Source organism: Mesoplodon bidens, assembly GCF_964165515.1.
Source record: "Mesoplodon bidens genome assembly, chromosome: 8".
In the NCBI taxonomy this organism is placed as follows: domain Eukaryota; kingdom Metazoa; phylum Chordata; class Mammalia; order Artiodactyla; family Ziphiidae; genus Mesoplodon; species Mesoplodon bidens.
Window position 1 is genome coordinate 61,642,337 of NC_138165.1, and position 19,381 is coordinate 61,661,717.

The 19,381-nt window shown below is 39.7% G+C and overlaps 1 protein-coding gene across 5 annotated transcripts in view; it reads right to left on the reverse strand.

The window, feature by feature from the left end:
• MGAT5 (alpha-1,6-mannosylglycoprotein 6-beta-N-acetylglucosaminyltransferase) overlaps positions 1–19,381 on the reverse strand; it is a 374,514-nt gene that overhangs the window by 114,653 nt on the left and 240,480 nt on the right. For all 5 annotated transcript variants that reach the window (XM_081243158.1, XM_081243161.1, XM_081243160.1 and 2 more), the window contains one exon: positions 5,856–5,989. In XM_081243158.1, the coding sequence (XP_081099284.1) occupies positions 5,856–5,989 (134 nt within the window). The remainder of the gene's footprint in view (positions 1–5,855; positions 5,990–19,381) is intronic.

Consider the following 19,381-nt stretch of genomic DNA (forward strand, 5'->3'; position numbering starts at 1 on the left):
ATGCCTAAATATAGGGTCAAGTCCCTGGCAAGCCCAGAAAAAGCAACAATTAATTCTCAACAAGAATTAGCAAAAGTACCCCCAAATAAATACAAAGTCCACTTGATAGACTATATAAAACAGCCTTGGAAACAATGGTTTCAAAAGTTGAACCTTGAAAATATTTTTTGATATAGTAAATGGAAAAAAAGCAGATATAAAATTTTAGTATGTGTGTTATAACTATGCAAAAATATACCCCTGAAAAAGATAATAATGCTTACATTAGGATATGTGGGCCTTTTTCCTTGGGAAGGCTTTCCCTGTTTTTATAATAGGGTTTTTTTTTTTTTAATTTGATGGGAAAGATGGAAGTCATTTAAATAGAGACTTCAAGAGAAAAATAAAATTTTGCTATAAGGGTGATATGAAGGCGGCAAAGGTGGTGAGGAATCATGGTGGCACCTTCAGAGACCAGCAGACTGTCTGGTGAGGTTGGGGAGGCCAGGGGAGGGCTGTGGTAGGGGAGAGAAGGCAGGGGGCCCGAGAGCTATGCTATGGACTTTGGACCTGACCCCATGGGCAAAGGGAAGGCACTGTGGTTTTTGAAGAGGAATAGACTGGTCCATGCTGAGCTTTTCAGAGCTGGCTCTGGGGCAGGAGGAGGGTCTCAGTGCCCAGCTCAGAAGCGACACTAGAGTATGGACAAGAGGGAAAAGGAACAAGAGGCCTGCCCTGATGGAGGAAGAACTGCACTTCTCAGCTCAGCTTCCTGGAAAAAACCATCGCTCAAAGATCTAGTTAAATGTCCTTACTGTTGTCTGACCACTCGGTTGGTCCCTATAGAAGCTGCTTAGGAAGGTGCTGGGAACAGTCTATGCTGACGCACAAAAATGCCCAAATGCAAATAGAATACACAGAGAGGATAGTTCTAGTGAAATTCTGAGATTTGGGGCAGAACAGTGGAAAAAAAAAAAGCCAGGCTTTTCAGCTTGTAGAAATTCTACCAACTTAGTGAGGAAATGAGTTAGAGGAGAAATACAAGCAGCCTTAAAGTGAGAAGTGCTCTCTGAATATTCAAGAGCATCAACCTGGTCAGGAGCATCTGTCTCACTTCCCTACACCTAAACATGCTTCAGGAACAGTGTGGGTGCGTTCTTCTCTTTCCTTATCCTCCTGCTGGGCCCTTTCTAGACAGCCTTCTCCACCCTCTCCCTGTACTGCACACCTGTCAGAACACTGGTAATCCCATAATAAGACAGCCGGACTTGATGACAACCTGATTCTACAAGTACAACACTACTTCTGTGGTCTCCAAACTTTTCCTTGTGCATCCCATCAAGAGAAAACAATCCAAGTACACCCACAGTGTATGTGCACATTATACGTCAATTATGTAATGATTACTATCAGCCCATCTATTAAGCACTAGTAAATCTGTTTCATTTTTTAAAAACTGACAAGACATAGGCACACTTTTGACACTTTTCATCTTCTACTCAAAGGAATGGTCTTCCCCTTCAGGCCGTGAGAATAGTCACACTTACCCAAAGGAAGATTCTGTGGCAACGACCAAGTTAGACTGGACCCGGACTTAGCCACGAGGAAATTTTCCATCACCCTGTTACTTGATGGATTTTGCCACCACTGATGGTCCCCACCTGGCTCCACTGTCTCATCAGGAGTTATAAAATGCTGATTTTCTAATTTTTCATTCCTTTTGCATTTATTAGCTGTGATTTCCCCATAATTAACAACGTTCTCTCATCAACTATTTGATTATCTTCAAATACAATTTGTCCTAGAAAGGCACGATCAAAGCTGGATTCTTTCCATTTATTTTTCAGAGTAATGAAGTCAGTGTCTTAGCAACTCACAAAGGTGATTTGATTGATTTTCTGGGTTTTTCTTGTTTGGACTATCATTCTGGATTCATGGATTATTTTCCATTGATTTGAGTCCAATCCACTGCAGTCATTATTTTTTTTGATGCTCAAACTACCCCAGTTTTGGCTCCTGTGTCCTTCTGACTCCACCCCAGGGGTCCTTCTTAGCTTCCTTGCTTCCACATTAAAGATGTCCCATCTTTAACGGTTCCTGCCCTAGACCTGGAATCACCTATTTATCTTAGAAAGAGGTTCCTTTAGTGGGAAAGGTACTTAGGAAATCGCAATCTGAGTGTTAAGGATACTCACTGTCACTGGATTGTCTTTACTTTTGATCTTTTTCGAAGTACAGAGTTAGGAAACCTTTCCTTTTCAGAGAGAAAATGTAAGTTCATAGTGATATTTCCTATTCAAGCTGAGTATTATACAATCTTTACTTAAATTCTTTATACACTCTCCCCCTCCTATATACTGCAAACTGTAGTTCCTACAGTATAACTGTAATAGTTTCAAATAACAATATAAATATTCCCCACTACAACTGTATGGTCCAAAGACTGTGCTTTAAAGTCACTTGAAATAATTATTTTATCTGTGTGAGACATTAGCACCAACCTGATACAGATCTGTTGTTTCATTTTTTGATCTCTTTTCAATCTTTAGTGAATTCTTTTTTCTTTTTAAATTATGTAAAACATTTATATGGTTCCAAAGTCAAAATAAAGTACGTTAAGAGACATCTAGCACAGGGAACTATATTCAATATCCTGTAATAAACCATAATGGGAAAGAATATAAAAAGGAATGTATCTGTATGTATAACTGAATCACTTTGCTGTACAGCAGGAATTAACACAACATTGTAGAACAACTATACTTCAATTAAAAAAAAGAGACATTTATTTTCTATCCCTGTCCCTGCAAACCCTCCTCCAGTGGTAATCATTTTTATTAGCTTGTTATTCTTCCATTGTTTCTTTTGAAAACACAAGCATATTCATACATGGACACACACTTCCCTCCCCCCATACCCTTCTTATATAGAAGGGAGTGACTCCACATACCTTCCTGCACTTTGGTTTTTATCACTTAAAATATCCTAGACATCTCCCTCCAGAGAGTGGAGTCTTCCCTCAGCCCTTTTGCACAGTTACACATGACTTCACTCTATCAATAGACCATATTATTCACTCAGTCCCCTATTAGGAACCTCTGGGTTATTGCCAGTCTTTTCCTAGTACAAATAGTGCCACAATAAATGGCCTTGTCTGACCTTTGCTCACTTATCTTTGGGATGGATTCCTAGATATGACCTTGTCAAAGGAAGGATGTCTAGGAAGCTATGCTAGACAGTGACAAATCCCCTTGCACAGGGGCAAGTGCCAGCTGGGCTGCATTCCCACTGCTTTCCCTAAGTCTCATCATAGGAAGAGCTGCGCTAGCAAACTTTCAGATTTTTGCCAATCTGATATGTGGGACATGGGATCTTGGTGCAGGTTTTTTTTTTTTTTTGGTAGGCGGGCCTCTCACTGTTGTGGCCTCTCCCATTGCGGAGCACAGGCTCCGGACGCGCAGGCTCAGCGGCCATGGCTCACGGGCCAGCGGCTCCGCGGCATGTGGGATCCTCCCGGACTGGGGCATGAACCCGTGTCTCCTGCATCGGCAGGCGGACTCCCAACCAATGCGCCACCAGGGAAGCCCTTGGTGCAGTTTTAAAATGCATTTCTCTTATCATGAGTGAGGTTAACATGTTTTCATATATTGGGGGCAATACATTTCTTTTTTCTCCGAACTGCTTTTGCCCATTTCCTACTGGATTGTGGAATGTCTTCTTCTCAATTTTTAGAAGCTCTTTATACATTAGTGATATTAATCCTCTGCAACACAATTTGCTATGGTGTTATTTTTCTGTGTTGCTGATTTTGCCATACAGGTTTCTTTTTTTTTTTTTTTTAGGCAGACAAATGTATCAGTTTTGCCCCCGATTCCTGCTGAATTCTGAGTCAGTTAAGAATCTATCCCTTTCCCGGGTTAACAAGAATTAACCTGTTTTTCCATCTTTAGTTATATTGTAAGCAGTGAATTGATTTCAATTCAATCAACCAACACTGCTGAAATCCTCCATTCATGGAGAATAAAAATAAGTTCTTTTGGACTCTGAATTCCAACATTCTAAAAGAGAACTTCTTTCTGGAAAAGCCTCCTATTTCTACGCCCCAGATATAGGGAAATACCATCCCACGGAGGGCATAGATATACCGTGTCATTTAAGTAATGTTGGCCATTTTGGACACAGCTAACATTTTATGTATGTGAAGTAACACACAAGCCACTTCTTAGGTTATTTTGTGTCACCTCATCCCAGGCCCTCAAAGTTACACAGCAATGTCGATCCAAAGGTAACTCTAGCCATGTCTCACCATGCTGCCAGCCACCTGTCACCCACCATGCCCTATATTAGTTTGTCCCCTGAACTGTGCCCCCGTGACAGGCTACAATAGGATGACAGAGCTCCAGGAGCGGTAATAATAATGTCTAGGATGCATACAGAACACTCTCAAACACTGCTCTGAGCTAAAATGAACATTTAAACATGACTCGATTTTTAAAATCACGTCCCCATCTGCCACAGCCCTTCTTTTTTTTTTTTTTTTTTTTTGTGGTATGTGGGCCTCTCACTGCTGTGGCCCCTCCCGTTGCGGAGCACAGGCTCCGGACGCGCAGGCTCAGCGGCCATGGCTCATGGGCCCAGCCGCTCCACAGCATGTGGGATCTTCCCAGACCGGGGCATGAACCCATGTCCCCTGCATCGGCAGGCGGACTCTCAACCACTGCGCCACCAGGGAAGCCCAGCCCTTCTTAATTCATCCTTCCTTCTCATACTTCACACGCAAGGATTAGTCCAATGTGTTCACTGCTGTACTTACTGAATGCGACAAAAGGTCACCTTCAGGTGGCTGCATGTGAGGGGGAAGGGTCAGTACATGGGGAAAAGGCACGGCAGAGGGCCTTGGGTCTTAAAGAAGGAAACAGATTCGCAGCTCAGATCCTAATTCTAGGATGGAAATCTCTGGATTAAAATTATTCCGATAATTTAGGAAAATGGAAATCTGCACTCTGAGTGTCCAAATGAACTGTTTAACTCGGGGGACCTTTCATTTCCAGAACAGGAATTCATCTCAACAAGGGGAATCACCAAGGTCTATGGACTTAAACAATAAATTCATTTTTGGCATGAATACTACAGGATTCGGTATTAGGCTTCACAGTCCTCAGTTAATTATAAATGAAATGAAGCTACGGGCAGGTAGACTGAGGGCAGCAACAAGAAATGGCGAATGTGGGAAAGGAACACAGAAAACTGCTGAAAGGCTACAGCTGGGGCCAGCGGGTTCATCCACTTTTAGCCTGTCCACTACATCACTTTACAAAATAATCACTGCTCGTGGCAACATGGACACCACGTGAGCAAGAGAGGGTGAGATTTCATCCTAGGCCCAAGGTTTAAGAAGCCAGTAAGGTATGAAACAGTTTTAAATCGTTCCATTTTGAAAAGACTGACTTTTTTTTCTTTACAAAGTTTGATGCTTAAATAATAAAGGTTTAATTATTTGGAAAATGTATGCACATGGAAGACCTCATCTCTCTTGAATCATCAAGTGGACCCTAAACAGTGTCTGTGTCGCATGAAGCATGTTTACTGCCTGCCAAAGTTCATCCAAAGTCCTTTCCCAGATGGTTTCCAGTGATACCTCATATTGAATATTTTTCTCCAGAACATTTCTAAGGCTTTTTACAAAATGTTCACATAGCCTTTCAGTTCCGGTTTTTAAAAACATCCAGTTATTCCCAAGAAAAAGGTTCCACAGCACCCATTTCTACAGCTAAGGGCTCTGGGAATCACAAGTGAAAATACATGGTGGCCTCATTTCTTTTCCCATTTGTCTTTGGCGGCATTCTGGAAAGTAGAGGTGAGACACAACTACTCACGGAACATGGTGTAAAACTGCTGTGGGTTCAGATTCCACTTGCCCCAGGGGGTCTTGTGGCCTTTCAACTGGGCATAGTTGGCATGGTTGAACTCTGGTTCTGTGCCGAATGAGTCCAGGACACGCAGCATGCACCTGAAAGATAAAAGATGCCATGGGTAAAACTACAACCTTGACCCCAAAGTCAAAGAAACAAAAGCTCTAACCCCCTCAGGGACCACCAAAGATGGACAAATCTTTTAAACTGAACACCACTGGGCAGGAATTGAGAGGTTTTACACTAGCATGTCTACCAAACATCCCCACATGTGACTTCTGAGCCAGAGCCATCACAAAGCTCATACAATCTGCTCTAGATGAGTTGACTAATCACAAAAGATGCTCAAATACCAGCGAAATAAAAAGCTCCCAAAAGCTGGAACTGCAGACTGCCATGGTCACTGCTGGACCCCTAGCCTGGGCTGAGCATACAGTGGTGCCTAATGGACAACTGTGGAAGAAATAAAGAACTACCATTTTTAGAGGTTACTACGTCCCCCCAAATTCATATGCTGAAATCCTAAGGAGGTGGTATTAGTAAATGGGCGTTTGGGAGGTGATACGGGCACGAGGGTGGAGCCCTCATAAGTAGGAATAGTTCTTTTATAAAAGAAATTCCACAGAACTCCCTAGCGCCTTCCACTGTATGAAGATACAATGAGAAGTCTGCGACCTCACCTGACCATGCTGGCACCCTTATCTCAGACTTTCAGCCTCCCAAAATGTGAGCAATACATTTCTGCTATTTATAAGCCACCCAGGCTGTGATGATTTGGTACAGCAGCCTGGGCAGACTGAGACGGAGGTCTTATTCTGCTTAGAGCACATGGCATGTCCTGTCTCCTTCCACAATTATTCAAGATTTTCATCAACTAACTACAGTATGTGATTTTAGGTAAAGCTTAGAATTTCACTCAACGGGCAGTGGTGATTTTTATGTATTTGATATAAGAGGGCATTATTGTTTTGTCCCGGAGCTCAAAAAGAAGTGAAACTGAAAATGTTTTGTTTGGCTATTCCACAAAAGCCTTAGAACAGCATCAACCAAACCTGGTCTATTGCCTGTTTTTGTATGGCCTTCTAGTTAAGAATGTTCTTTACATTTTTAAATGGTTAGAAAAAAAAAGGGAGAATATTTTGTGATGTGAAAATTATATGGAATTCAACTTTCAGTGTTCAAAAATAAAGTTTTATTTGAACTAGCCAAACCTAGTTGTTTCTGTATGTCTATGACTGATTTCACACAGTAGCAGTAGACTTTGGTAGCTGCAACAGAGACCACATGGCCAAACAAAGCCTAAAATATTTACTATCTGGCTCTTTACAGAAAAAGCCTTCTGACCATTGTTTTGGAGTACATAAAGAATGACCAAGCAGAAGAAAGGAATCAATACTAAAACAGAATTTATTGATTTTGGTTACATTTATTTCATCACTGATTCTCAAAACACTGATGTAAATTTAACTCATGACTGGCCAATGAAAAAGCACTATTTTCTGTTGTTATGTATCAGTAATAATTCTGAATGGCTCTTACTGGACCAATAAGCATAAAAGTAAATGAAGATAGAGCCCGCATTTTAGAATCAGATGATGGCAATGACTTTTAAGCATCTGATTCACTTTCTTTCTTCCTTTCCCCACTAGGAGGAAGTCCATCTTCCAATTATTTTTACATCAATGCATACTGCAGAAAAAAAGAATGCAAACACCAGATTGCATTTTCCAGGAAGAGCAACAGTAAACTGTCATTTTAGTGTGATGATTTTCACATCAGAGATCAGCACTATTTGTCTAGACGAGGAAGAAAAGAAAGAGGGGAGGCAAGGTGGAAGGAGCGTGGGCCAGGACCACAAAGTAAAATACAAACTGATCCCAGAAACAGTGTCCTTCTTCTGGATTCTCATGTGGCTCTCAAGGAACATTCGATCCTCACAGTGACTAGATATATATATATATATAAATAACTGAACCACTTTTCTGTACACCTGAAACTAACACAACACTGAAAAACAACTTCAATAAAAAAAAAAAAGAAAGAAAGAAAACAGCTGGGATGACGGTGGCAGCACTGCAAAGGTCACTACAGGAGAGGGGCGGAGGGGATGGAGGGACACACACTGACAACTGGGGCTGGGGAAGGTTCAGCTCCCACAAGAGGGACAGAGCTGGGATTCAAAGGTGAGAGCGCCCTGAGCAGGCACAGCAGGGAGAAACAGGCCACCCTCATCAGAGAAACCTTTGCCTTGAAGGCTCTGGCTACCTCCACTTGTTTGTAATTGACTGACCATCTCTAGCTTGTGACTCTATTTTTAACTTGGAGTTTTACTGGTGTTAATTTTAATTTGGATAACTAAAACAAACCCTGATGAGTAAAGATGCCTGGCAGGAGCCTAACTCCTGAAATCTTGGACTTTTATTACATGGGGCCTATATGTACACTACGTGAGGCTGGCTTCTACTCAACGGAAGGCTATAGAATGAATGATGGGATGCGTGAGATGCTTCTAACTCTACATGCTTATACCTAAAGCTTTGGTTTGGGAGTTGTCTGTTTTTTTTTTTTGTTTTTTTGTTTTTTTTAGCTTATCTGGGTTTGTCTTATAAACCCAAGGCAGGAGACTGATCTCTGTCTATGACGGAGGAGGTTGACCATTATAGTCTTCCCTCTTCAATCACTTTCAACACCTGTGTGTTTTGGAATTGGGTGTGTGCCGTTGGTATTTGATGCTGTTCCTCTAATGTCTTTTGTGTGTCTGGAGCATCAAGAACAGACTGATGACTTAAAAAGATATTTGCCTCGCTGCCCGAGGCAGCTGGCCTCCTAACAGGGCTGGCTGCAGCAATGCCAAAGGATTCCTGGAACATTCTCTCTGCACTAAGCCACACTATTACGAGATGGACGCTCACAACCTCCTTGCCAGGACCTACTTTCTAATTTGGAGTTTGATGTAAAACACAGTATATCTTGGACTATTTGCATCTCACTTTCCTGTGTGTTGTCCATGCTCAGCAAAGGCCTCACATGAAGCAAAATGGATATGAGTTTTGCAGTACCTAGCGGAATACTAGTCGCATGTAGGTATTTAATAAATGTTTCATTGAATGTCCTGGGTCCCTATATAAATTGGACAGAATTAAAAAATATTTTTCCAAGATCAACAGGACTCATAGATTTGCCCCTAAATAAAAAAACCAACTGATAACTTTACATTTAATAGAATTCTTATCATCTTCCATCACCCAAGATGAATACAGAGAGCGCCGACAATTTCTAATCTTTAAAAGGGAAAGAAATGGGCAAGAAACTTTCTAGAGGACCTGCTTGGCCTTTGGATGAGATCTTAGCTGCATCAGACCACGAAGACGGCAGCACTTAAGTCCTAACAGACCTCCTGCCAGCTAGTATCACTAAACACAGATGACTTATTAAAGAAAGGAGGGATAAAACATTACTCTCTTCCATAAAATCCCCTCAGAGAAAAATGTGCCTTTTCATCCAACAAGAACCAAATACCAATCAATGGTGACCATTTTAATAATAAAATCATCCTTTTTAATTGACCTAAACGCTACCACTGAGAATATATTCCCACCCAAACAGCCCTTCTTAATCATGAGAATATGTAAGTCTAGGGACGCTCAGTTCCTTTTGCACATTTATCAGATGCCTGCCACTCACAAAACGCCAGAGAAAAACAGCTCTGTCTTTCTTTTTTTCAATGCTGTAGCTAAAAAGAAAAAAAAAAAAGTTTGTTTATTTACAAGGCCTATTAGCAAGAAGAAATATGGCTACTCCCATATAGCGGAGAACATTTATGGCGGCCCATGATTCATGAAGATTTCAAAAAACCAACAAACCAAAAAACAGGAAAAACCTGATGCAGAAGGTAGAGTGCTATCCTGGACCAAACCCAGATTTTTATCTTGCTTTTTTATGAAACTGCAGGCACACCTCATTTTATTGTGCTTCACATTTTAGCACTTCGCAGATACTACACTTTTTACGAATTAAAGGTTTGTGGCAACCCTGCATTATCAGAGGTTGGTTAGCATTTTTTAGCAATACAGTATATAAAGTTTTTTTTCCCTTTCCAGTTTTATATTGAAATATAATTGACACACAGCACAGAATATGTTTCAGGTGTACAGCATGATTTGATTTATACACAACATGGAATGACTACCACAAGTTTAGTGAAGAACCATCATCATATAGATACAAGATAAAATTTTTTTTCCTTGTGATAAGAACTCTTGGGTTGTACTTACTTATCTTAGAGCTGCAAGTTTATACCTTTTGACTACCACCCCCCAACTCCCCCTCCCCCCGCCCCCTGCCTCTGGTAACCACAAATCTGATCTCTTTTTCCATGAGTTTGTCTTTGTTTTCGAAGTATAATTGACCTATAGCACTATGCCAGTTCCTGGTGTGTAGTATAGTGATTCCATATTTCTGTACATTACAAAACGATCACCATGATAAGTCTAGTTACCATCTGTCACCATACAAAGATATTACAATATTATTGATATATTCTCACACTGTGCAATTCACACCTGTGAAAGGATTTTTAAAATTAAGGTATGTACTTTGGGGTACATGTCCCTTATACAATGGAATATTACTCAGCCATAAAAAGGAACAAAACTGGGTCATTTGTAGAGATGTGGATGGACCTGGAGTCTGTCATACAGTGAAATAAGTCAGAAAGAGAAAAACAAATATCATATATTAATGCATATATGTAGAATCTAGAAAAATGGTACAGATGAACCTATTTGTAGGGCAGGAATAGAGATGTAGACATAGAGAACGGACATGTGGACACATGGGGGGAAGGGGAGGGTGGGACGAATTGGGAGATTAGGTTTGACATAAATACACTACCATGTGTAAAACAGATAGCTAGCAGGAACATGCTGCATACCACAGGGAGCTCAGCTCGGTGCTGTGTGACAACCTAGATGGGTGGGATTGGTGGGAGGGAGGTCCAAGAGGGAGGGGATATAGATATACATATAGCTGATTCACTTTATTGTACAGCAGAAACTAACACAACATTGTAAAGCAATTATGCTCCAATAAGTAAGTAAGTAAATAAATAAATAAATAAAATAAAGGTATGTATTTTTTTAATACATAATGCTGTTGCACACAATAGACTACGGTACAGTATCAACATAACTTTTATGTGCACTGGGAAACCAAACATACTGTGTGACTCACTTTATTGTGATACTCGCTTTATTGTAGTGGCCTGGAGTTAAACCCTCAGTATCTTTGAGGTCTGCCTGGGTATCCAAAAGGCAATGAAAAGTGGGTAGTCTCCTCTCAATGAATCCCTTTCCTCTGCCCAAGACCATTTCATTGCCTGGTGAGAAAATCACTGCCACTGCAAAGAAATTCTACAACAATGGGTGTTCCCCCCCACTCTGTTTTTGAGAAGATTCTTAATATTTTGAATTTTCATTTTTTTCTTTTCTATTATGGTTTATTACAGGATATGGAATATACTTTCCTGTGCTATAAAACAGGACCTGTTGTTTATCCATTCTCTATATAATAGTTTGCATCTACTCATCCCAAGCTCCCAGTCCATCCCTCCCCCACCCTCACCCCCCAACCCCCAGCAACCACAAGTGTGTTCTCTATGTCTGTAAGTCTGTTTTGTAGATAAGTTCATTTGTATCATATTTTAATTAATTAATTAATTTTTAAAAATTAATGTATTTTTGGCTGCGTTGGGTCTTCATTGCTGAGCACGGGCTTTCTCTAGTTGTGGCAAGTGGGGGCTACTCTTTGTTGTGGTGTGCAGGCTTCTCATTGTCGTGGCTTCTCTTGCTGCGGAGCATAGGCTCTAGGCACACGGGCTTCAGTAGTTGTGGCGTGCCGGCTCAGTAGTTATGGCTTGCGGGCTCTAGAGCGCAGGCTCAGTAGTTGTGGCGCACGGGATTAGTTGCTCTGTGGCATGTGGGATCTTCCTGGACCAAGGCTCAAACCCGTGTCCCCTGCACTGGCAGGTGGATTCCTAACCATTGTGCCACCAGAGAAGCCCCCGTGTCATATTTTAGATTCCACATATAAGTGATATCATATGATATTTGTCTTTCTCTTTCTCACTTACTTTGCTTAGATTTGATGATAACCTCTAGGTCCATCCATGTAGCTGCAAAATGCATTACCATTAAGTGCCCAACATACAAACCTTCAAGTTGCAAACTTTCAAAGATGAGAACATATTATAAACCTATTACAGTACAGTACTATATAGCTGATTGAGTTAGTTGGGTACTGAGGCTAACTTTGTTTGACTTATGAACAAATCGGACTTACGAATGCACTCTCGGAATGGAACTCGTTGGTATGTAGGGGACTTACTGTATTTCATTCTTTTTCATGGCTGGGTAATATTCCGTTGTAAACATATACCACATCTTCTTTATCCATTCATATGTTGATGGACGTTTAGGTTGTTTCCATGTCTTGGCTATTGTAAATAGTGCTGCTATGAACATAGGGGTGCAGGTATCTTTTCGAATTAGAGTTTTGTCCGGATATATGCCCAGGAGTGGGATTGTTGGATTGTGTGGCAGCTCTAGTTTTAGTTTTCTGAGGAATCTCCATACTGTTCTGCATAGTGGCTGCACTAAATTACATTCCCACCCTCAGTGTAAGACGGTTCCCTTTTCACCACACCCTCTCCAGCATTTGTTATTTATAGACTTTTTAATGATGGCCATTCTGACTGGTGTGAGGTGGTACCTCACTGTTGTTTTCATTTGCATTTCTCTAATAATTAGTGATGCTGAGCATCCTTTCAGGTGCCTACTGGCCATCTGTATGTCTTCTTTGGAGAAATGTCTATTCAGGTCTTTTGCCCATTTTTTGATTGGGTTGTTAGATTAATCCCTTATTGAACACACCATTTGCAAGTATTTTCTCCTGGTTTGTAGGTTGTCTTTTCACTTTGTTTATGGTTTCCTTTGCTGTGCAAAAGCTTGTAAGTTAAATTAGGTCCCATTTGTTTATTTTTGCTTTTAGTTCTATTGCCTTGGGAGGCTGACCTATGAAAACATTGCTACGATTTATGTCAGAGAATGTTTTGCCTATGTTCTCTTCCAGGAGTTTAATGGTATCGTGCCTTATATTTAAGCCTTTAAGCCACTTTGAGTTTATTTTCGTGTATGGTGTGAGGATGTGTTCTAGCTTCACTGATTTACATGCAGCTGTCCAACTTTTCCAACACCACTTGCTGAAGAGACTGTCTTTTCCCCACTGTAGATTCTTGCCTCCTTTGTTGAAGATTAATTGACCGTAGGTGTGCGGGTTTACTTCTGGGCTCTCTGTTCTGTTCCACTGATCCATATGTCTGTTTTTGTGCCAATACCATGCTGTTTTGATTACTGTAGCCTTGTAGTATTTATTGTCTGAAGTCTGGGAGGGTTATGCCTCCTGCTTTGTTCTTTTTCCTTAGGATTGCTTTGACAATTCTGGGTCTTTTATGGCTCCATACAAATTCTAGGATTATTTGTTCTAGTTATGTCATGGGTAATTTCATACGGATCAAATTAAATCTGTAGATTGCTTTGGGTATTATGATCATTTTAACAATATTATGAATTTTCATTTCTTTCAATTCTAAAGGACTTCCTATCTGGAATAACCTTGGACATTAAAGTTAATAATACTAAACTATAAACTAACCTGAAATGGAGAAACCTTGGTCAGGCCATTAAAGATGCATTTATTGGTTAAGTTAAAGAACACATCAAAACATCTGTTTACAGAATAACAATAGAAAAGAAACATATGAAGGGACTTCCAAGTTGTACTAACTGAAAGATTTCAGAGTGCTCTCTTAGGAAGGTGATTCAAAACAAAACGTAGGTCAATACATACTACCAGTTGGTAAAGCTGGTACTAATTTCATGATTTTTACCCAAATTCATGACCATTGACACTATTAAATAATTATGATGTTTAGTTAAATGTATTCACCTTTTAAAATTTATTGGAAACTTTTATAGACCACAAATAAAGGACAGTATCAACTGTAATAAATGGAATACACAAAAAAGCATATTACTATTCTTCCCTTTTTTGTGATTATTTTTTTAGACTATACTCCGTTAAAAGTTACTACAAAATAATGTTTGTAATTCCCTGTGCTTATCTATTTTATACATAGTCATTTGTATTTCAATACAATACCCCTATCTTGCCCCACGCCCCTTTCCTCTCCCCACTGGTAACCACTAGTTTGTTTTCTGTATCTGTGAGTCTGTTTCTGTTTTGTTGAATACGTTCATTTTACTTTTTAGATTTGGCATGTAAGTGATATCATACCACATGTGTCTTTCTCTGACTTACTTCAGTAAGCATAATATCCTCTAGGTCCACTGATATTGCTGCAAATGAAAGAATCTCATTCTTTTTTTTTTATCACTGAGTAGTATTCCACTGTATATATATGCCACTTCTTCTTTATCAATTTGTCTATTGAAGGACCCTTGGGTTGTTTCCATATCTTGGCTATTGAAAATAGTGCTGATATGAACACTGGGGTGCATGTATCTTTCTGAATTAGTGTTTTCAACTTTTTTCGATATACACCACAGCAGTGGAATTGCTGCGTCATATGGTAGTTCTTTTTTAGGTTTTCGAGGAACCTTCATACTGTTTTCATAACAGCTACACCCATTTACTTTCCCACCATGCTGTTTGGGTTACTAAAGCTTTGTAGTATAGAAGAGTGGTCCCCAACCACCAGGGACCGGTTTCGTGGAAGACAATTTTTCCACGGATCAGGGATGGGGATGGTTCAGGCTGTAATGCCAGTGATGGGAGTGGCAGATGAAGCTCCACTCACTCACCTGCCTGCTGCTCACCTCCTGCTGTGTGGCCTGGTTCCTAGCAGGTCGCAGACCAGCACTGGTCCGCAGCCTGGGGGTCGGGGACCCGTGGTATAGACTGAATGAAGTCAGGAAGCGAAATACCTCCAGCTTTGTTCTTTTTCCTTGGACTGCTTGGCAATTCAGGTTCTTTTGTGGTTCCATATAGATTTTAGGAATATTTGTTCTAGTTCTGTGAAAAATGTTACAGGTATTTTGACAGGGATCCCATTAAATCTGTAGATTGCTTTGAGTGGCATGGCCATGTTAAAAATATTAATTCTTCCAATCCAAGAGCTCAGGGTATCTTTCCATTTCTTTGTATCATCTTCATTTTCCTTCATCAATAAAACTGTAAAACTGTAAACAGAGTATAGGTTTTTCACCTCCTGGTTAAGTTTATTCCTAGGAATTTTATACTTTTTGAAGCGATTTTAAACAGGATTGTTTTTTTACTTTCTCTTTCTGATAGTTCATTATTAATGTATAGAAAAGCAACAGATTTCTGTATATTGATATTATATACTAAAACTTCTCTGAATTTATTAGCTCTAATAGTTTTTTGGTGGAGACTTAAGGGTTTTCTACATAAAGTATTATGTCATCTGCAAATAGTGACAGTTTTACTTCTTTCCTTCCAGTTTGGATGCTTCTTATTTCTTTTTTTTTTGTCTGACTATTGTGGCTAGGACTCCTAATACTACGTTAAATTGAAGTGGCAAGAGGGGGCATCCTTGTCTTGTTCCTAAATTTAGAGAAAAGGCTTTCACCTTTTCAACACTGAGTATGATGTTAGCTGTGGGTTTATCATAAATGGCCTTTATTATGCTGAGATATATTACATCTATAACCAATTTGATGAGCGTTTTTACCATAAATGGATGTTGTTTTGTCAACTGCTTTTTCTACTTCTAGTGAGATGATCATGTGATTTTTATCCTTTTGTTTGTTAATGTGGTGTGTATCACATTGAATGATTTGTGAATATTGAACCATCCTTGTGTCCCTGGAATAAATCTCACTTGATCATGGTGTATGATTCTTTTTATATAATGTTGGATTTGGTTTGCTAATATACTGTTGAGGATTTTTGCATCTATATTCATCAAAGGTATTGGTTTGTGATTTTCTTTTTTTGTAGTGTCTTTTCTGGTTTTTGTATCAGGGTAATGGTGGAATTATAGAATGAATTTGGGAGTGTTCCCTCCTCTTCAATTTTGTTTTGAAATAGTTTGAGAAGGGTAAGTATTAGTTTTTCTTTATGTGTTTGGTAGAATTCCCCTGTAAGGCTGCCTAGTCCTAGACTTTTGTTTGCTGGGAGGTTTTTTTTGTTTGTTTTACAAATTCAATTTCACTACCAGTGATCGGTCTGTTCAAATGGTCTGTTTCTTCTTGATTCAGTCTTGGCGTGTTGTATATTTCTAGAAATTTGTCCATTTCTTGTAGGTTGTTCACTTTGTTGGCATTTAACTGTTCATAGTACTCTTATGATTTTTTGGATCCCTGCTGTACTGGTTATTCCTCCTCTTTCATTTCTTCTTTTGTTTATTTGGGTCCTCTCTCTTTTCTTCTTGGTGAGCCTGGATAAAGGTTTATCAATTTTATTTAACTTTTCAAAAAACTAGCTCTTGGTTTCATTGATCTTTTCTATTTTTTTTGGTCTCTTATTTATTTCCTCTCTGATCTTTATTATTTCCCAACTTCTGCTGACTTTGGGCTTTGTTCTCCTTTTTCTAATTCCTTTAGGTGGTAAATGAGGTTGTTTGAGAATTTTCTTGTTTCTTGAGGAAGGCTCATATCACCATAAACTTCCCTCTTCGAACTGCTTTTGCTGCATCCCATACATTTTAGAGACTGTATTTCCATTTTCATTTGTCTCAAGGTATTTTCTGACTTCCTCTTTTTTTCTTTGATCCATTGGTTTTTTTAGTAGCATGTTGTTTAGTCTCATGTGTTTGTTCTTTACCCATTTTTCTTTCTGCAATTGGTTTCTAGTTTCATACTGCTGGAGTCAGAAAAAATGCTTAATATAGTTTCTATCCTCTTGAACTTGTTGAGACTTGTTTTGTGGCCTAGCATGTGATTTATCCTGGAGATGTTCCATGTACACTTGAAAAGAATGTGTATTCTGCTGTTTTCAGATGTGATGACCTGTAGATATCTATTAAGTCCAACTGCTCTATTGTGTCATTTAAGAACACTGTTGCCTTACTGATTTTTGGTCTGGATGATCTGTCCATTGATGTAAGTGGGGTGTTAAAGTCCCGTACTATTATTGTCAATTTCTCCCTTTATGTCTGTTAGTCTTTGCTTTATGTATTTGGGTGCTCCTGTACTAGATGCATAGATGTTAACCAGTGTACTACCTTCTTCTTGTATTGATCCCTTTATCATTATATAATTCTCTTCTTTTTCTTTTATTATAGGCTTTGTTTTAAAAGTCTATTTTGTCTGATATGAATATTGCTACCCCAATTTCTTGCCATTTCTGTTTGCATGAAATATCTTTTTCCATCCCCTCACTTTCAGTCTGTGTGTGTCTTTAGCTTTAAAGTGAGTATCTTGTAGGCAGCATTTAGATAGATCTTTTTTAAATCCAATCAGCCACGCTCTGTGTTTTGATTGGAGCATTTAGTTCAGTGACATTTAAAGTAATTATTGATAGATACGTACTTACTGCCATTTTATTACTTGTTTTCTGGTTGTTTTTTCGTAGTTCTCTGTTCATTTCTTCTTCTTTTTGTTTCTTCCCTTGTGGTTTGATGATTTTCTTTAGTAGTATGCTTCTTTATATGTTTTGTGTATCTATTGTAGGTTTTGGATTTGTGATTACCATGGGGTTCTATGTTGACCTGTAACTATATCTACTTGTTTTAAATTGGTATTCATTTAAGTTCAAGCTCATTCTAAAAGATCTGTATTTTTTACTTCCCTCTGCCACATTTTGTGTTTTTTTTTTTTTTTTTTTTTTTTTTTTTTTTTCTTTTTGCGGTATGCGGGCCTCTCACTCCCGCGGCCTCTCCCGCCGCGGAGCACAGGCTCCGGACGCGCAGGCCCAGCGGCCACGGCTCACGGGCCCAGCCGCTCCGCGGCACATGGGATCCTCCCAGACCGGGGCACGAACCCGTATCCCCCGCATCGGCAGGCGGACTCCCAACCACTGCGCCACCAGGGAGGCCCGCATTTTGTGTTTTTGATGTCATATTTTAATCTTCATGCTTCTCCCCTTATTGTTTATTATAGCTATAGTTGCTTTTACAATTTTCTTGTCTTTTAATCTTCATACTGGCTTATTTAACTGGTTGATCTTCAGTCCTTACTATATATGTGGCTTTCCCAGTGGGATTTTCCCTTTCCTATAGATTCTCACTTCTTTTCCACTTAGCGAAGATCCTTTAACATTTCTTTTAGGGTTGGTTCAGTATTGATGAACTCTTAGTTTTTGCTTGTCTGAGTTCTTTTTTTTTTTGCGGTACGGGGGCCTCTCACTGTTGTGGCCTCTCCCGTTGTGGAGCACAGGCTCCGGACGCGCAGGCTCAGCAGCCGTGGCTCACGGGCCCAGCAGCTCCACGGCATGTGGGATCTTCCCAGAGCGGGGCACGAACCCGTGTCCCCTGCATCGGCAGGCGGACTCTCAATCACTGCGCCACCAGGGAAGCCCTGTCTAAGTTCTTTATCACTCCTATTCTAAGTGATAATCTTGTTGGGTAGCATATCCTAGGTTGCAGGTTCTTCCCTTTCAGCACTTTGAATATATCATGCCACTCCCTTCTGGCTTGCAAAGTTTCGGCAGAAAAATCAGCAGATAGCCTTCTGGGGTTCCACTGTATGACTTATTTTTCTCTTGCTGCCTTTAGAATTCTCTCTTTAACTTTTGTCATTTTAATTATGATATGTCTTGATGTGGGTCTGTTTGGGTTCATCCTGACTGGGACCCTCTGTGCTTCCTGTACATGGATATCTGTTTCCTTCTTCAGATTTGGAATGTTTTCAGCCATAATTTCCTCAAATACATTTTAGATCTCCTTGTCTCTCCCTCTCTAAGACACCTACAATGTGAATGTTGGTAGACTTAAGTAATCCCAGAGATCCCTTAAACTGTTCTCATTTTTAAAAAATTGTTTTTCTTTTTGCTGCTCTGATTGGGCAATTTCCATTATTCTATCTTCCAGACGACTTAGGTGTACTTCTATATCACTTAGTCTATTTTCATCCCTTCTAGTGTGTCTTTTTTTTTTTTTTTTCCACTTATTGAATTCTTCATTTTTGTCGGGTCTTTTTTATACTTTCTAGTTCCTGGTTAAAGCTCTAACTGTGTTCATCTACTCTTTACTCTAGTTCAGTTAACATTCTTATTACCAATGCTTTGAATTCTTTATCCAGTAATTTGTTTATTTCTGTTTCATTATTTTTTCAGGGTTTTTCTCCTGTTCTTTCAATTGAGACCAGTTCCTCTGCCTTTTCATTTTGCTAAACTTTCTCTGCCTCTATGAATTTAGGTAAAAAAGTTACCTACCGCAGTCCTGAAGGGGTGTTCTTACATGGGAGTACCCCTATACAGACTGCGTGTGCCCAGTGCCTTTGGTGGAAGAG